The sequence below is a fragment of the Coenobita brevimanus genome, chromosome 72 (assembly GCF_032717465.1).
Source record: "Coenobita brevimanus isolate Jiangsu-jjx chromosome 72, ASM3271746v2, whole genome shotgun sequence".
In the NCBI taxonomy this organism is placed as follows: Eukaryota; Metazoa; Arthropoda; class Malacostraca; order Decapoda; family Coenobitidae; genus Coenobita; species Coenobita brevimanus.
Genome location: NC_137025.1, coordinates 6,660,967 through 6,679,517, shown reverse-complemented (window position 1 = coordinate 6,679,517; position 18,551 = coordinate 6,660,967). Strand labels below are relative to the sequence as shown.

The 18,551-nt window shown below is 40.9% G+C and overlaps 1 protein-coding gene across 1 annotated transcript in view; it reads left to right on the top strand.

The window, feature by feature from the left end:
• The window catches only part of Ino80 (chromatin-remodeling ATPase INO80), a 499,736-nt gene that overhangs the window by 130,314 nt on the left and 350,871 nt on the right, over positions 1-18,551 (top strand). The window contains 4 exon segments of the mRNA XM_080278280.1: positions 7,426-7,806; positions 10,373-10,649; positions 13,092-13,211; positions 13,615-13,720. Coding sequence (XP_080134406.1) covers positions 7,426-7,806; positions 10,373-10,649; positions 13,092-13,211; positions 13,615-13,720 — 884 coding nt within the window.

Sequence of the window (18,551 nt, the reverse complement as noted above, 5' to 3'; positions counted from 1 at the left end):
CCAATTTATGAGGGAGGAAACAGGGAAGAACCCCTGAATTATAGACCAGTGTCTCTAACCAGCATGGTCGCAAAATTGTGCGAGAGTATCCTGAAAGACAGATGGATAAAATTTCTAGAAGAGATGAATAATTTGGCTGAATGTCAGTTTGGATTCAGAAGTGGAAGGTCATGTGTTTCTAACTTGTTGAGCTTTTACTAAAGAGCGATTGACGTGGTACAGGAGGGAGATGGTTGGGTGGATTGTGTGTACTGTACTTAGACTTAGAGAAGGCCTTTGACAAGGTACCTCATAAGAGACTAATGTGGAAACTAGAATATATAGGATGACTGAAGGGGAAACTCATGGAATGGATGAGAGACATTTTGAGAGACAGACAAATGAGGACAGTAATAAAGGATAGGATGTCTGGATGGAGGGAAGTAACAAGTGGAGTCCCCCAAGGCTCGGTGTTGGGGCCAGTAATGTTCCTGATTTACGTAAATGATATAGTAGATAGAGTGAACAGTTATGCAAGTCTGTTTGCTGATGATGTAAAGATCTGGAGGAAGATAGAGGTTGAGGAGGATTGTAAAATGCTGCAGGAGGATCTGGATAGGATACATGATTGGAGTCGGAAGTGGGAAATGAAATTTATTGTAAAGAAATGTAAAATATTGGAAATGGGTAAAAGTACCAGGAGGCCATCAATGAATTATTTGTTGGGTAATGAATTAATCACTAAAATGAGAGAAGAGAAAGACTTAGGAGTGCTGGTCCAAGATAGTTTGTCACCTGAAAAGCACATTAATAAGATAGTTAGAGAGACTTATTAACTCCTGACTGAAGGGTGAGGAGATGATGAAAAAATTGATAGTGGCCATGACTCGCCCCAGGTTAGAATATGCAGCGGTAGTGTGGTCCCCACACAAAAAGAAAGTTAAACAAGATTGAGAGAATACAAAGAACAGCAACCAAAATGGTCCCCAGTCTGGCAGATCTGTCATACAGAGAGAGGCTGGAAAAGCTGGATTTGCCTTCCTTAGAGGAAAGGAGAAAGAGGGGAGACATGATTGCAGTGTTCAGGACCATGGTGGGAGTAGATAAAATTGACCGTGAAGATCTGTTTTTATGGGATAAGAGAGCAACAAGAGGACACGGAATGAAACTGAAAAAGTCAAGCTGCTTGAAGGATATCAAGAAATATAGTTTTCCTTACAGAAGTATAGATTTATGGAATAGCCTGGACAAAGAGATCATCCAGTCTAAAAACTTAAACGAGTTTAAAGCTAAATTTGACTCACTGAGAAACAGCGATGGGAACCCACGAGCATAGCATATTTCGTGTATATCTCAATTAGGTATATTGGGTAAATACATAAGTATTTGGAACGACTTAGACAAAAAGGTGGTGCAAGAGAAAAACATTCATGTGTGTAAAAGTAAACTAGATAAATGTGGATATGGAGACATGACTACACGAGCATCGCTCAATTCCTGTATACTACAAATAGGTAAATACACACACACACACACACACACACACACACACACACACACACACGGGAGACAAGCAGGAGTGGAGGAGGGTGGAGGGATGGGGAGGGAGATGACCAGGGCTGGGGGAGGGAGACATTCCTAGCAGTGTTGAGTGTGGTGGGGGATGGAGGAGGGATGGGAGGGGAAGAGAAGAGAGGGGATGGAGGGAGGACTAGGAGAGCCTCGTACATCACCAGATACGCATTCAGATGCCTGTTTCAAACCTAGGGAAGGGTCAGGTGTTCGGACTAGCAAATCAACTGTCATTCGGATTGAGGGAATGCTCCCCCATTTCTTTTGTTCTGTCTAGCAAATTGTTGGTTAGCGATGCGCCAGATATTGGGGTATTGCTGTACCATCTTTAGGCACAGAGTGATCCACAGATATACATGGCAAGTGATGAGAAAGGTGGGTGGTGAACTGAATGAACGGACGGCAGTGATTGATTATGTGTTTGTAGATGAGAGAATGAGAAGGTATGTAATGGATGCAAGAGCATACAGAAGCTGGGGGAGTAGACTTTCAGACCACCATTCTGGGTTGGCATGCATGGGTAGCTCCCTAGGTACTGTCTACTTACCCACTTGGGCTAGGTTTTTTAGTTTAAAAAAAACCTGGTGGCTAATTTTAAGAAATCCATCCATCCATCATCCAGTCCTGTGTTGCCCCATGACTAGCATAGGAGCCCGGGGCTAGGCAAGTTGGTCCTGACATTTAATATGAGAGTGACCAGCCTCATTCATCCCTGAGTGGCATTACGTGAGCAGTAAACCCCAACCACCTCGTGGATATAAACTTACACAGGCTCAATCCAACTGGAGCGCCTTAATTATCCACTATTGTTACCATCCAGCATAGTAAATGGTTACCTGGTGTACAGGAAACCATTTGGCTTGTCACTCAGTGTACAGTCACCCATAGGCAGAAGGAAGAGGAAAGAATGAGGGAAAAAAAGACAGAGGAGGGAGTGTAAATTCACCTATAGGCAGAAGGAAGAGGAAAGAATGAAGGAAAGAAAGAAAGAAGAGGAAGGAAGGAAAAGAGGAAAGGGCAGATACCCAAAGCAGCACTACATCAAGTGAGTGGATGGTAAGCATATAATAGAAAATAAGTATATTAATCCATCCATCCATCCATCATCCAATCCTACATTGCCCCATGAGGAGCGTAGGAGCCTGGGGCTAGGCAGTTGGTCCCGACATTTAAGATGAGAGTGACCAGCCTCTCTCATCCCTGAGTGGTATTACATGAGCAGTCAACCCCAACCATCCCTTGGATATAAACCTTCACCGGCTCAATCCGATTGGAGTGCAATAATTACCCACTAAAACCACCAGGCGCCAAAATCTGGTTATATGGTTACCACCCAGCGTAGTAAATGCTTTCCTGGTGTACAGGAAACCATTTGGCTTGTCACTCAGTGTAGAGTCACGCACAGGCAGAAGGAAGAGAAAAGAATGAAGGAAAGAAAGACAGAAGAGGGAGTGTAAAGTCACCCGTAGGCAGAAGGACGAGGAAAGAATGAAGGAAAGAAAGACAGAAGAGAATGGAAGGAAAGAAGGATGGAGAGGAAAGGGCAGACACCCAAGAGCAGCATTACATCGAGTGAGTGGATGGTTATTTAATTACTTAATTATATACATATACATACAAAGGTCTACACAGATTTAAAGACTGAGTTCTCCACACAAAGTGCGGTTCCAGTCTCATATCCTAGTGGCGGCACTCCAGGCAGCCCTGTTCAGAGCTGCCTCACTTGTCAGGTTTGTAAATTCAAGATCAGACCGTATAGTCTGATCCCACATCTTTCTAGGACTAACCCTTGGTGCAGCTCCCTCCACGTTCACCGATTTGCAATTTTTCACTCAGCTTAGTTCATCCATCCTCTCGACGTGCAGAAACCAGCCAAGCCTGCTTGTGTGCATCTCACCGTTGGTACTCTTGATGCCTGACCATCTCCTGGGTTCTTCATTAGACATCCTGTCTTGCAGTTTGGCCCCACACATCTATCCCACCATTCTCATCTCATTATGTTCCATTCTGTTGATATCATCTGCTTTGACAGGCCACATGTCTGAGGCATTTGCCATTGCACTTCTAACACATGATGCGTACACCTTTCTCTTCAAGGGGGGTGGGAGTTCTCTCATGGTTAGAAATGGCAGCAGTTCTCTGAACTTTCCCCAGCCACATCTGATTCTGGCGATAGTGGTGGCATCGGCCCCACCACTGGCAAGGATGGTATCACAAGTTGCAAAACATGTCCACCATCTCCATTGTCTTATTGCCAAAGTTGACACTCTCAAGCCAGTCTTTTAATACAAGCTCACCCTTGCATACTATATACTGTATACAGATTTCTTAATTAATTAATTAAAATTAAAAATAGGCCAACTTACACAAATAATACTTACACTTTTTATTCATCATCATCATCATCCAGACCTTCTTTCCCACCCTAGGGCAGGGTGAGGAGTAGCAACATTCAGGCAACCCAAGTTTGCCCAATTCAATGTGCCACGCTTCCATTCACTCATCATTCAAGCCCCCAGAATCCTAGCTCTAGATGTTACGCCAAAAAACTTTCACCACATTCTATAACTTCATATAAACATACGGTATCTGTTAGAGTCAGTAATTTTTTGTTTACTGATTTAATTTAAAAATTCAATGAAAAACTGTAAATGCATATAAAAAACTGTACTTATTAAGACTGATTTTATTTTATACACTGAAAACAATTTAATGAACATAAAGTTAATTTTTTCAGTATTGTCTTGCCAGAGAATATGCATAGTATGCTGTGTATTTGTTTCTCATTATGTTATCATTGTACAGTACTTCTTAACATTTTATAGCACTGTAGTATTGCTAGTCCATTATCTCATTATTTTACAGTTTCATTGTTTTACAATACTGTATAACAACTTACAACACAAAGCACACTGAAATATTATTTTAGAATCTGTAAATTAATATCACATAGTTTGTGTATTGCAATAAACAGAGTACACTGATATTCATATCTGTTATACATATTGTAAGGTACTTGTGTTTTCATCTTTGAAGCAAAACAAATGATTTTAACAGTACAGTACATAGTTAGTCCATGTTTCAACCTGTAATCCAGTATTGAAAGAAATGACAATATGCTACTCTGCTATTAAATATATTTTTTTACAATATGTCACTTAAAAGAAATAAAAATATTTTCTGTATAAAAATCTCAGGGTTTGTAAAATCCTTTTTTTTTTTTTTTTTTTTTTTTTTTTTTGTCAACCCTTTGACCACTTGGTGGTGGTAAAAGTCAGGGTTCAAGTGCAATGGAGATATAGAAGGAGGTAAGGACAGAAGGAAGTAGTCCATACAATGAGGGTAGAAAGGTTGCAAGAGGATTAAAAAAAGGCAGAATGTAAGAGAGAAGTAGAGGAGCGATTGGGTAAATATGATTTGGAGCAGTTGGGGGAGGTGGAATGTGTGTGCAAGATGTTCACAGAAGGAATCTGTCCAGCATGGGAGGTGGTGTGTGGGGTGAAGAGAAGATGTAAGGTGGTGCAAGGAACAGCACAGTGGAATGACGAGGTGAGACAAGCTGTGGCACAAAGGAAGAAATCATTTAGTGAGTCGATGGGAAGCAGAGGCATGGAGGAAGTTGAGAGACTTAGACAAGGTGATAAAGAGGTTAGTAGTGGAGTGAAAGATAAAAATAGTAGATTGATAGTGGAGAAGGGAGAAAAATTGTGTGGATGGAGAGAACATTATGAACTGTTAAACACAGAAAATGAAAGTAATGCAAATATAAATGACTGGGGAATGGGTGGGAGAAGCTGGGAGGTGAGAAGAGAGGAAGGGATCAGTCGGATGGAAGTAGTGGAAGCAGTGAAGAAAGTCAAAATGGGGAAAGCCCTGGGTATTGGAGGAATGTGTGGTGAAATGCTGAAACATGGGGGAGAGGTAGTAGTAGAGTGGATATGGAAGATGTGCAGATTGGCCTGGTAGGAAGGTTGAGCCCCGGGGGATTGGAAGTCAGGAATAATTATTCTCCGGTCTGTGGTAATCATAGGGGCATTTAACTTGTTAGTGTAATGGGAAAAGTATATGGTAGGGTACTTATTGACAGAGTTAGGGAAATAACAGAGGAGTTAGTTGCAGAAGAACAGGTAGGTTGTAGGAATGGAAGAGGTTGTGTAGATAAGATATTCATCCTTAGGTCTTTAGTGGAAAAGTTTCTAGAGAAGGGAAAGAAGTTGTCTGTGGCCTTCATGGGTTTGGAGAAGACTAATAGAATGGATAGACAAGGAATGTGGAAAATATTAAGAATATATGGAGCAAATGGGAAGTTGTTAAATACCGTGAAGAGTATGTATGAGGGTGCTAAGACTGCAGTGCATGTGGTTAGTGAACTGAGTGAATTTTTCTGTTTGAATGTTGATTGAAACAGAGATATGTCATGTCTCCATGGTTGTTCAATCTGTATATAGATGGGCGTATAAAAGAAGTACAAGGTAGGGCAGTGGATGTTGGAGAAACCATAGTGAAAGAGGGCAGCGTTTGGAAGCAGCCTGTACTGCTGTTGCAGATGATAATAGATTGTTAAGTGAGGATGAAGGGGAACTGCATGGCTTAGTGAGTGAGTTTGGGAGAGCATGTAAGAAAGGGAATCTGAAGGCAAATGTGGGGAAGGGTAAAGTTATGTTCTTCGAGAGAAATGAAGGCACTGAATGTAGTGAGGTTGGATGATGGGGAAATGGAAAATGTGAGTGCATTTAAGTACAGTACTTGGGTAGTGTGATGAGTAAGGATGGAAGTTTGGTGGATGAAGTGTTTGAAAAGGTGCAGCAAGAAAGAAAGTTGTCTGATTCTTTGAAAGCAATGATAAGAAATATGCAAGTGAACATGGAAGTAAAGAAGTCAGTGCATGATATTCTTGTGATACTAACTCAAACATATGGATGTGAAGCTTGGACCATGTTGGAAGGACACAATAGTGACAGCACTGGAAATGAGTTGTATGAGAGGAGCATGTGGAGTTACATTGAGAGAGAGACTGACAAATAAGGAAGTGAAGGAGCATTGAGGTGTGGATGTGGATGTGATAGAAAACGTTAGGAGAAATACACTGAGGCAGTTTGGCCATGTGGAGAGGATGGAGAACGAGAGATTGATGAGGAGAATGTATGTGAGTGAGGAGGAAGGCGGGGATGGGAGGGGGAGGCCAAGGATGAGGTGGAGGAATGGAGTAGAGAGGTAAATGAGAGAAGGGGAGTGTGAGCTGGGGGAGGGTAGTGAAATGGATGGAGACAGGGTGACGTGGAGGTGATTTGTTTGTGGCCACCCCTTGTGGGATTAAGGCTTCTGGCAGTAGATAGCTAGGTAGATGCTTTATGGTCATATAAATAGACAAATACTTCCTATCTGTTCATGTATATCATATACTTATGTGTGAATTTTGAATATGTACTTAAGCTTAAAGGACTGTACTCCATTTTTATTTTTTATTTTTAGAGTATCCTGTAAGATATTATCTGAAATATTCATCACATGTTGGGTCTGGTTAGTACTTGGATGGGTGACCGCCTGGGAACACCAGATGCTGTTGGCATCCCTACGTGTCAAGTGGGGTTGGTGGAGGATTAGTGCCTCTCCCTGTAAAACAATTAACTCTAAGCCATTGGCCACCCCGTCTGGGATACATGACGTCTGGCAATGAATGAATGATGAATAACTTAATATTTTATAGTTTTGGTTTATAAGTACAGTAGTGTCCCTTGCAGAATAACTATGCGCAGTTTAATCATAGTCCACCATATTTGATAATGACATTGATGTCCTTTAGACAGAATATTTACATAGTGTAAAAACTTACACCAAAAGGAGTCTTTTTAAAATGTATTATCTTTTTTCCAGGATGTTGTTGATAATTGCTGCTCTTCAATACGCAACCATCCGCCATTTCCGAAACACCTTCTCTGAGTCCCTCCAGTCTGCCCACAAGGCTTCTGCCTCTCATTCTAGCCATTCATTTCACAGTACTTCTCCTTCTCACCACCGCCACCATTCCAAAACTTCCCATCACTCCAAAATCTCTCCCACCCACCACTCCAAAGCTCCTCTTACGCACTCTAGTCGTGATCTCCTCCTGTTAGATGCCCCAACCTCCTCCTCATGCCTAGCCTCCAGTCCTGCTCTTAGACAACTTGTGTTCGTTACTAATACCTCGTCAGTCTACACCTTCAACCGCCACATCATCCACCACATCCCAGAGACGCTTAATCACAGGATTATGAGGTGAGGATGAATGGATGCGAGAAATGTCAAGGGGTGGATACAGGATAATACAATAAGGGAAATAGGGTTGGATGTTACCTTTGTGCAGGGTGATGGATTAAATAGTTGAGAAAAAAATGGGATAGATTAATACAGGCATTAAGGCTATGTACAGGGATTAAGTTGTTTTTGCAAACATTTTTGAGACAGAGAGAATGGTGTCAGAAATAATATGCTGTTTATATTGAGTACAGTAGTGACATAATAGTTTTCACCTGATCAACCCATATATACTTCATTTTTCTGGAGCTATGTTCCACCCCAGCCGCAATTCGGGGTCGATTTTTCAACTTTTACCAAGGTAAAATTTTCTCTTACAGATTTGAAGAGCTTGAATTTACACACCTGAAAATGCGTCTCAGTCCCCTAGGCCTAATGGTTACTGCAAAACTGCCCGTCAAAGATTATAAAAGTCTCACTTGGCGGAAAGAAAGAAAACAAAAAGATCGACAGATACCTACTTTTCCCTAGAGAACCTTACCAAAATCAATGAAATCAGTGTCAGATATGTTTCTGTGTGTAGGGGTGAGCATGAGAGTTAAAAAAAAAAAAAAAATTGTTCCCATACTCAAAAAATTCTGCAAAAACCTAATTTTTGACATATATCCGTACCAAAATCAATTAAATCAATTCAAAATATGTTTCTATTGATGAGACTAGGTACAGGAGTCAACATGAGAGTAAATATATATATATATATATATATATATATATACAGTATATATATATATATATATATATATATATATATACGGTATATATATATATAGATGTAGATATAGATATAGATATATATAGATATAGATATACAGTAGATATATATATATATATATATATATATATAGATATATATATATTTGTGAGAGTAGAGACACAGGCTGATCATGGCAGTGAAATTACCTCGTCATATTGGGGACAAAGGATAGGGAGGGAGTAAGGTGGAGGTGGGGTGGGGGGTCTGTGGTGGGGGTGAGAGGGGATGAGACACCCCCAATGCAGGGGAGGAGGTGTGGTGGGTATTATGGGGGAAGGAAACACACACACAAAGTGATCATAGCAGGGAAATTGCCGTGTCATTTGATATAAAGCAGGATGGAAGGAGGTGGAGGAAGGGGGGCTCGGCGGGGGGATAAGACATCTCCCCATATGATGTAGTGGTGTCATTGGTGAGTAGTTTGGATCGGAGGAAACAGAGCAGGCTGTGTCCAATCAGCCAAAGGGAGTTGGAGAAGTGGCTTGGGGAGTCCCCCCACAGACCTGGTGAAGGAGTGGGATTTTTCTTCCCTCCACCTCATCCCCTTGTTCTGGTTGCATAGGAACCATTTATGTCATAAAAGGGGCTGGCTTAGTGCATGGCAGTTTTTGACAGACCTTCAGTGATCGTCAGTCATAGGACTCTACTTGGCAAACTTGCAAACTGATGATCATCAGCCATAGTATTTTAGGGGTTAAAAAAATCAAATATAAATTCATATAAGGACCACTTCACTGCAAGGGGTCTTTCTTTTTGTTTCATATGGGTAGTTTTTAAAAGCCTTGTACATGCTTGTATGTCTACCAGTAGGGTTTATGAAAGATGTCAATACTGTACAACACTCGAGGAAATGGGAAAGAAGTTAATGATGATTAGCTGAGGGATGCAAAGCATTGTTTCAGATATGATGCTGTATAAGCAAACTACTGCTGTACACCACCATATTTAACTTGTTAGTCATTGGACTGATTCTGTGTGATAGGTAATAAGTGGTACATATCTATGGGCAGTGTTTGGAAACTCCCTGTACTGTTGTGTGCAGATGATACTGTGTTGTTAAGTGAAGACAAAGGGGAGCTGCAAGGCTTGATGGATGAGTTTGGGAGAGTGTATAGGAAATGGAATCTAAAGGTGAATGTAGGGAAGAGTAAAGTTATGGTTTTCGAGAGAAATGAAGTCAGTGAATGTACAGTGAGGTTGGATGATGAGGAAGTGGAAAATGTGAGTACATTTAAGAACTTGGTTAGTGTGATGAGTAAGGATGGAAGTATGGAGGGTGAAGTGCTTGTTAGGGTACAACAAGGAAGAAAGGTTGCTGGTTCCTTGAAAGCAGTGATAAGAAACAGGGAAGTGAACATGGAAGTGAAAAAGTTACTACATGACAGTATTATGATGCCAACTGTAAAGTATGGAAGTGAAGCTTGGACGTTGTTGGAGGGACATGAGTCAAGAGCGAGAGCAGTGGAAATGAGTTATTTGAGAGGAGCATTTGGAGTCACATGGAGAGACAGACAAATGAGGATGTAAAGGAGCGTTGTGGTGTGGATGTGGTGGAGGTATGTCTGACCATTACCTGGTGGAGGGAAAGTTGAGAGTAGGTATGAGGTGGGTGAGAACTAGGGGAGTTGGGTGTGGGAGGGAGGTTTTGAAAGTGAGTTGGTTGGACAAAAGAGAGAGAATGAATAGAACAATATAAATAATTTTCAGCAACTTATGTTTTCTGTCATGTCTTGTCATTCATAAAGTCTAAATTCAATTCTCACTTCTTTAAAGATCTAAGAAAGCCAAACCACCACTGATTGAAGTGGTTGGAGATGTGAGTGTTACCAGTGACACTGACAACACCTCCAGTGACTCCCTCTCTGCCACCCCTAAAGAGGAAGACCAAGCCACTGCCTCTCAACAGGACTCCAAGCCAGTCAAGATCTCCTCTGTGCATGGTGCTGGGTCTTCAGTCAAAGTTGGAGGAGGACAAAAGTCTGGATCAAAATCTGGACACAGGAAAAGTAGTGGTGGATCAAAACACTTGTCACGAAGAAGTGGGGACAGGGTAAGTACAATACCAGGAGGTTTACTGAAGATGAGAAAACTTAAACTTTGTTCTTGTGATTTCTGGGATTGAAATTCAGATTTTTATTGTGGGATAGAGAGTTTAAAATTGTAAATTCATTTAAGAGCTGGAAAGATGTATTTCCCTATTTCTTATTATGTGCAGTGAGTAAGGTTTGTTAAGGAAAGCATTTTTTGTGTAGACTGTTCCTGAGTATAGATGGAAATGGTTGTAGCTATGTTATTAAAATTAGTTAAGGTTACTCCTCACACTCTGCAGAGTCAGTCAGTAAATTGCTAGATAGATATGTAAATATATATGTACACTGTATGATAATTCTTCACGTATCACTGACGTGCTTTTAGTTTTATTAGCTCCTTCATTTCAGTGGCATAATTTTGATTTTATTTTTGCTGTTACAGGTTTATTTTTTTAAGATCAGGGGAGGCATTTTGCTGTGAAGAGGTTAATGAAGACTATATATAGCCCTTCCAGTTTGAAAAGTTTATCAGAGGAGAATATAATGGTCTGGAGAAAGCAAGAATAAAATGAAAAGTGTGTCATCAGATTCAAGGGGTGAATGAATATATCTACAGGTGGTCTATACATAGAGCACTGTGTAGACAGGGAAGAAGCACATACTGTCAGAAAAATGTGTCTTCATGCACAGTTCTCAAAATATGTTTCCTTGTTTGACTTTATGATTTTTTTGTTTAAATTTTTAAGCAGCTGTCAGTTTAACTCATGACTGTCATATCTCATACAGTATGAAAATATGTACAGTCAACCCTTACATAATGCGCGGTCTTATAGGATGAAACTCACATAACACGAGAGGCAAAATTTATGTCCAAATTTAGTCACAACTCGAAAATGATTGACATCACGCAGGTGGAGGAAGCTGCCCTTTTTTTTTTTTAACACCATACTACATGGCAATGATAGATATAATGCAGCCAGAGGTCCCAAATTATGGTTCAAACAGTCATAACGTGGCAAACTAGGGTCTTACTGCAGAGGGAACAGACACAATGCGGCCAGTGATAGTCACAATGTTAGTTGGATCCGCCTGTGACGTATTGCTATCACCTGTCTGCTCGGGGTGTTGTCGCGGTCCACTGAGCATTCCTGCCCCATTGAGCCTACCCTGTCCCATTGCTATGGCTGCACATGCCCTGTGTGATCTTTGCTCTCTCTCTCTCTCTCTCTCTTTTCAACTATGGAACCCCACTCCACATCCCCCCAGTAAACCCATAACCTCTTTCATTCAGGCATTCAAGGGGAGGAATCCTCCAGTGTTTGTATTTAATGAAGTCTTTATTAGGTAGGTAAATGTCCCAGAAAAAGACCCAGAAAATTGCCCTAAAAGTTGAACTTGAGGCTGGCTTGGGTACCATGAAATCCTTTAACATATGAACATATGGCCCTGTAATGCGGAATTCTCATAAAGCAAGAGCTTCAGTGTACAATATTTGCGCGTTATGTGAGCTCTCACTGTTTAGTACTTTTTTTTATTATTTATTTTTGCTACCATCAGATTAGAAGCCATTCTTAGTATTCAGTATGGTGTATGTTGTTCTCCATTATTTTGATGTTAATTGTACTGTGTTGTTTATTTGAACCATTACATACAGTGCTGCATTTATCACTTATCTCTTGGGAATATGGCACTGCTTTATTTATTTCAAGTGATAGAAAAACCTAGAAGTCGGAGGCTGTGAATGTTGTTGTTTGTTCTTGAGAGAGCATTTGATAGAAATTATATAGTTTGCAGCAGTAATGTTTATAAGTCCTTTCTTTGATTAGCGTGATGTTGGAGGGAGTGAAGGAGAGGAGGGAGGTGAGGGAGGGGAGGATGAGGTGATGTTATTACCAGAGATCATCCATAAAGAAAGACCTCCAGTCATCCGAGACTGTCAGCCGACGTATCTGCCTTCCTTTCTTATGCACACCTGCCCAAGGGTGAGTATAGGAAAGAGTATAGAAGAGAGAGAGAGAGAATATATGTATGTATGTATGTATATATAGGAAAGGATATCAAAGTTTACCACCCTGTTACACCCATTTTCTTCATATTGTAGGATGTTGGTACACCGGGATTGTATAAAATTCAAGTCATATTGTCAAAACCTGGGCCATATATTAACATCTAGAGGATGCTGGGAACAACAGGATTAAGTTTCACTGGTTATGAAATGAGGGAATTCAGATGAAGGTAGAATAGTAAGCCTAGCCACACTGATTCTTTGTAAGATAGTTTACCTCTTCTGAGTCATTATTTTGTAACAAATATAAATTGTACTTCATATGAGGCATGCAGCATGACCCCTGCAGACCTTCATTGTGCCAGGGTTAAAGCATTGTCAGTCACAAAGAATCTTCAGTGTTAGAAATGAACTTAGCCTGAATGTTATTCCTCCTCCCTCTCCTTCCCTCCCCTAGGCACATTGCCTTGAAAAGGAGAGCATTTGTCATGACCGGACTGCTGCCTGGTGGCAAGAGTGGCGTAGGACAGCAGATAATCCAGAGGCTCTTGCTTGTCTTCTCTATGGTTCTCCAGAGGTAATATACTGTGGTTCATACCTAACATGAGGGAGAGCCTACTGAGTTTGGACATCAATCCCCTTGTCTGGTTCATTGGTTGTTGGTTGTATATACTGTACTGTAGTATGAACTGTAGCAGGATTTTTTTGGGCAAACCTCTTTATGATAATGGGAAAATGTCTGCTGCTTTTCTAGATTGCCTTCCTTTCAAGCATCTGTTATTTAGGTTACATTTTTAAATTGTACTGGAGAGATAAAGTAAGATTGAAATGCTGTAGTATAAAATCACCAAAAGAAATGATAGGAAAATGATAAAACAGATATTAGCTTTTAGGTTAATTATTATTATATGGTATTTATGTATGTATGTATGTATTTGTTTATTTATTTATTTATAGTAATCAACCACTCCTTTGTTTAGCTGGAGAGAGAGTGGCATGAACGGCGACATCGTGTGACAGGATTGGAGATTGGGGGCCTGAGAGCTGCATACCCTCGCCTCGGTTGGAGCCATATACTCATACCAGGTAAGTACAGTGTCATACCATACTCGGATCTGATTGGGATCAAGTCTTCATGGCATTTGCTATAGTCTGTTTTTTTTTTTCCTGACAACTGAGCCACCTGGGTGCCATAACTCGAATACCAGTACTTTGATGGTTGTATGAAATTTGATGGGCTTTATTATGAGATAATAACAAATCTTCTCTTTGTTATGTTAGAAATAACAAGGTCTGTTTATTCATATACATCTAGTGATCAAGTCATCTAAAACATCAGTTGGAATGGGCATCAGTTCATGTCCTTAATAGACGGCTAAAGGTTTTCAGGTATATAATTCCACAAAGATCATAGGCCAGTCATCTGCTCCTAAATGTTTAGGATTGCTGTAGCTTATGTTCAGGCCCCTACACCTTACAAAGGGTATTATAAGACTGGCTGCTACTGTTTGCCCTTGTGAATTACAGTATCTGTCTTCATCATCACCATTATCATCATCATCATTATCATCATCATCATCCAGACTTCCTTTCCCACTCTAGGGCAGGGTGAGGAGTAGCAATGTCTGGAGAGCCCGAATTTGCCCAATTCAATGAGCCATGCTTCCATTCACTCACCATTCAAGCCCCCGGAATCCTGGCTCTATCTGATACGCCAAAAACATTTCACCACGTACTGTACGTTCACATAAACGTATCTGACAGAGTCAGTCCGGATGCTGTCATGTTCAAAAGGGATGCCGAATCCCTGCTCATGCACTTCTCTTCACAACATCCAGTCAGTCAGCTCGATCTCATGTCAGTCCCCTTGCCTCACCAACTTCAGACTTCTCCTCACACACTCATCCACCATATCCCTCCACCTTCTTCTTGGCCTGCCTCACCTCCTCCCTCTTTCAAATTTGCACAGATATATCTTTTTCACCACTGTTTTCGTCAATTCTCTCCACATGATCCTACCATCTTAGTACACTCTCTTCATTTCTGTGTCCACAGACTTCCTTACTCTGCATCTTTCACAAATCACATGATTCCTTATCCTATCCACTCTCTGTACTCCACATACATTCCTCAGCAGTCCCATCTTCACTGCTCTCACTCCTGACTTTTCATTTTCATGCCATACCATAGTCTCACATCTATATGTTAAAGTAAGCTGTAACACTCCTTCATGTAAGTCTCATGCAGCTGCAACATTCAAGCCTCTGTTTCTTATCAAGGCCTACATTGCACCAGCTACTTTCCTTCCTTGTGGCACTCTACTTTCCACTTCATTTGCACATTTTCCTCTCTTTTCTATCACTGTACCCAGGTATTTGAACTCTCTCACCAGTTCCAGTCTCTCTCCATTCACTGTAACATCACACTGGGGGTCACCATTTCTTACAGTAATCATATCTTTACCTTTTCTACATTTACTCACATGGCATGATGCTCACAGACATCTACAAAACTCTGCATTAGTCTACCAAGCTCTTGTCAAGTATTTGCAAGTAGTACTGCATCATCAGCATACAACAAATTTGAGATATTCCATCCATCACCAATCATTACCAGTGCCATCCCTCTCTCCATTACTCGTGTTTTTACTTCTCACATCACCCCATCCATATATATGTATATTGAACAGCGATGGAGGCATCACACAACCTTGTCGCACACCTACATTGATCGATAACCAGTCACGTAGGTGCCCATTTACACATGCTTCACTGCCATCATAAAAGTTCTTGATGGCACCTAGCAGCTTACTGTCTGCATTGTACATGCACAAAACCATCCACAGTCCTTCCCTATCTACTTTGTCATATGTTTTTTCGTCCATCCATCATCCAATCCTACATTGCCCCATGAGGAGCATAGGAGCCTGGGACTAGGCAGTTGGTCCCGACATTTAAGATGAGAGTGACCAGCCTCTCTCATCCCTGAGTGGCATTACATGAGCAATCAACCCCAACCACCCTTTGGATGTAAACCTTCACCGGCTCAATCCGATTGGAGCGCAATAATTACCCACTAAACCACTAGGCGCCAAAATTTGGTTATGTGGTTACCTCCCAGCATAGTAAATGGTTTCCTGGTGCACAGGAAACAATTTGGCTTGTCACTCAGTGTAGAGTCACCCACAGGCTGAAGGAAGTGGGAAGAATGAAGGAAAGAAAGACAGAAGAGAGGGTGTAAAGTCACCCATAGGCAGAAGGACGAGGAAAGAATGAAGGAAAGAAAGACAGAAGAGAATGGAAGAAAAGAAGGATGGAGAGGAATATGTTTTTTCCCGATCCATAATTGCCATAAGCACCATATAGTCCTCACAAGCCTTCACTATCTGTCTCACTGCAAATATTTGATCCACACATCCTCTGCCACTCCTAAAGCCACCCTTTTTGTCACTCACTAGGATTTCTGATATCTCTTTTACTTTCTCTATAATAATTCTTCCATATATCTTCCATACAACACTGAATAGACTTATACCACGATAATTCTTGCACATCTCCCACCTTTACTTTTTTACAGGGGTGCAATCACAGCCTTTTTCCACTCAACTGGCACAGTTTCACTCATCCATTCCTTCTGACATATCTCTAACAAGCACTTCATTCCACTCTCTCCACTACACTTAGTCATCTTTGCATACACCTTATCGTCCTGAACTGCATTTCCATTTTTCAGCCGTTTCACAGCATTCTTCACCTGTGCGAGTGTCACGTTTCCTGGCACTGCATTCCTTCTCTGTACACCCCCAAAACCAATCATATTAACAGTCAGTTTGCTCTCTCCATTCCCATTCATCAGGCTTTCAAAATATTCTTTCCATCTGATCCTTATTTCTTCCCCATGGGTTAATAATCTACCACTTACATCCTTCACACTTTCACATTTCTTTCCACTCATCACTTCTATATTTCCGCACCTCTTTCCGGAATAACTTCTTATTTTCGGAGTAATTTACATTAATTTTTCTTCCTAGATCATCTTTTACCTCCTTTTTCTTCTTCACTAGTCTCTTTACGTGCTTCTTGCTCTCAGTATATTCTTTTTTTATTTCAACTGAACCCCTGCCCTGTATCCACTCCAGCCACTTCTCACCCTTTTCCTCCACTGCTTTCTTAACCTCTTCATCCCACCATGCTATACCTTCCTTCTTTGTTGTTACTCTTGCCACACCACACACTGCTTCAGCATTCCCTAACTAAGCAATCTCTATATGCATTCCACAAGCTGTCCAGATTCATTTAATTCCAATTCACGGATTCTAACACCTCCTCTAATTTGGTCTTGTATTCATCTGCCATTTCTTTGATCCTCAGCTTCTTGACCTTCAGTCTTTCTCCCTGACTACTTCTCTCTCACTCTCTCCTGGCCCACCTTACTCCTCTCAGCTTGATCTTGCATACCACAATCATATGATCTGACAAACCTCCACATCGTCCTCTCACTGCCCTCGTATCAACAACGCTTCCCAGCATCGATTTCTCTACGAGAATGTAATAAGTCAGGCTCTTTTCAACAAAATCTCAATTCCCTCTGGACCGTGTTTATTTATATTCAACTTTGTGTTTGAAATAAGAATTTCAAAAGCACAACCCTCTTTCCTTACACATCTCCTTCCATTGGTTCCCATTATCATTCTCTCCTGGTACTCTCTTATTACCCATTACAGTATATTTTTCACAGGTCCAGTGCCTACTCTTCCATTCATGTTACCCATTACAAACACTTTAAAACTCCTGGGCATTTCTTCCGCTACTTCATCCAGCTCATCCCAAAACCTGTATTTCCCCGTCTCACTCCTGTCATCGCACGGTGCACATGCTACAATCACTACCACTTTCACCTTCTCAGACTTGAACTTATCGTACATACATTTGAAGCTGACACATTTGTAGTCTTTTATTCCATTTTGCCACACCTCATTCATAAACAAAGCAACTCCTTCCATGCATCTTCCTTGCCCATTCATGCCTGACCTTACACACTTTACACCCTCCCACTCGTCCACTTCACACCCTTTTTGTTTCACACAATGCCATTACGGAACACCTTGCACTCTTGAACACATTCACTACTTCCACCCTCTTTCTCTCCTCATTTTTACCTCTCATATTCCACATGGGCATGCAAATCTGCCTATTTGGTTGGGGCCCTGGGCAGGTATTGGGCCCTATGTGGCTCTCCAAAACGTCTGTCATGATTCTGTGATTTTAGATAGGAGAATCTGGGAAACAACCCGACCATAAACCTTGGTTACGTGGTTACCACCCAACGTAGTAAATGGTTTCCTGGGTACAGGAAACCATTCGACTTGTCACTCAGTGTAGAGACCATCAGGGAACACTTCATTGAGTGAGTATGTTTTTACAGTTTATGGTATGTTCGCAGCTGTAGCCTATAAAGTTTATTATATGTATTCATTATAAGGCATTTCTTAAACAGAATAAATCATCTAGCAATAGCAAGAAAAAAATCATTCTAATGAATTACGTGATGGAAATTTTTTGACTCCATCATTGGGAGGCATCTTTCACTGGGGGAAAAAAAAAATCATATGGTGGTAACAAAATATATTAATAAAAAGGATGTTATCATAATGTAGATTTAGATTCTGAATGGTGAGGAGTTTCTTGTGGCATGTAATGTTACTCAACATTAGCCAGAGTAAAATGCTTGGGTTGTCAGGGACCCTTTTATTAAGAAATTTTGTGAGGAAAATGTGATTGTGGAAGTTAATGTTCCATGTGGTATATTTCACATAGAGGTATGCGTTGTTTATGAGGGTTTGCTTTACTGTAAGTAGCGTCATTATTTACTGTTAAACATTGAAAGCAATATCTGTAATTATGGTGTGGATAGCTTA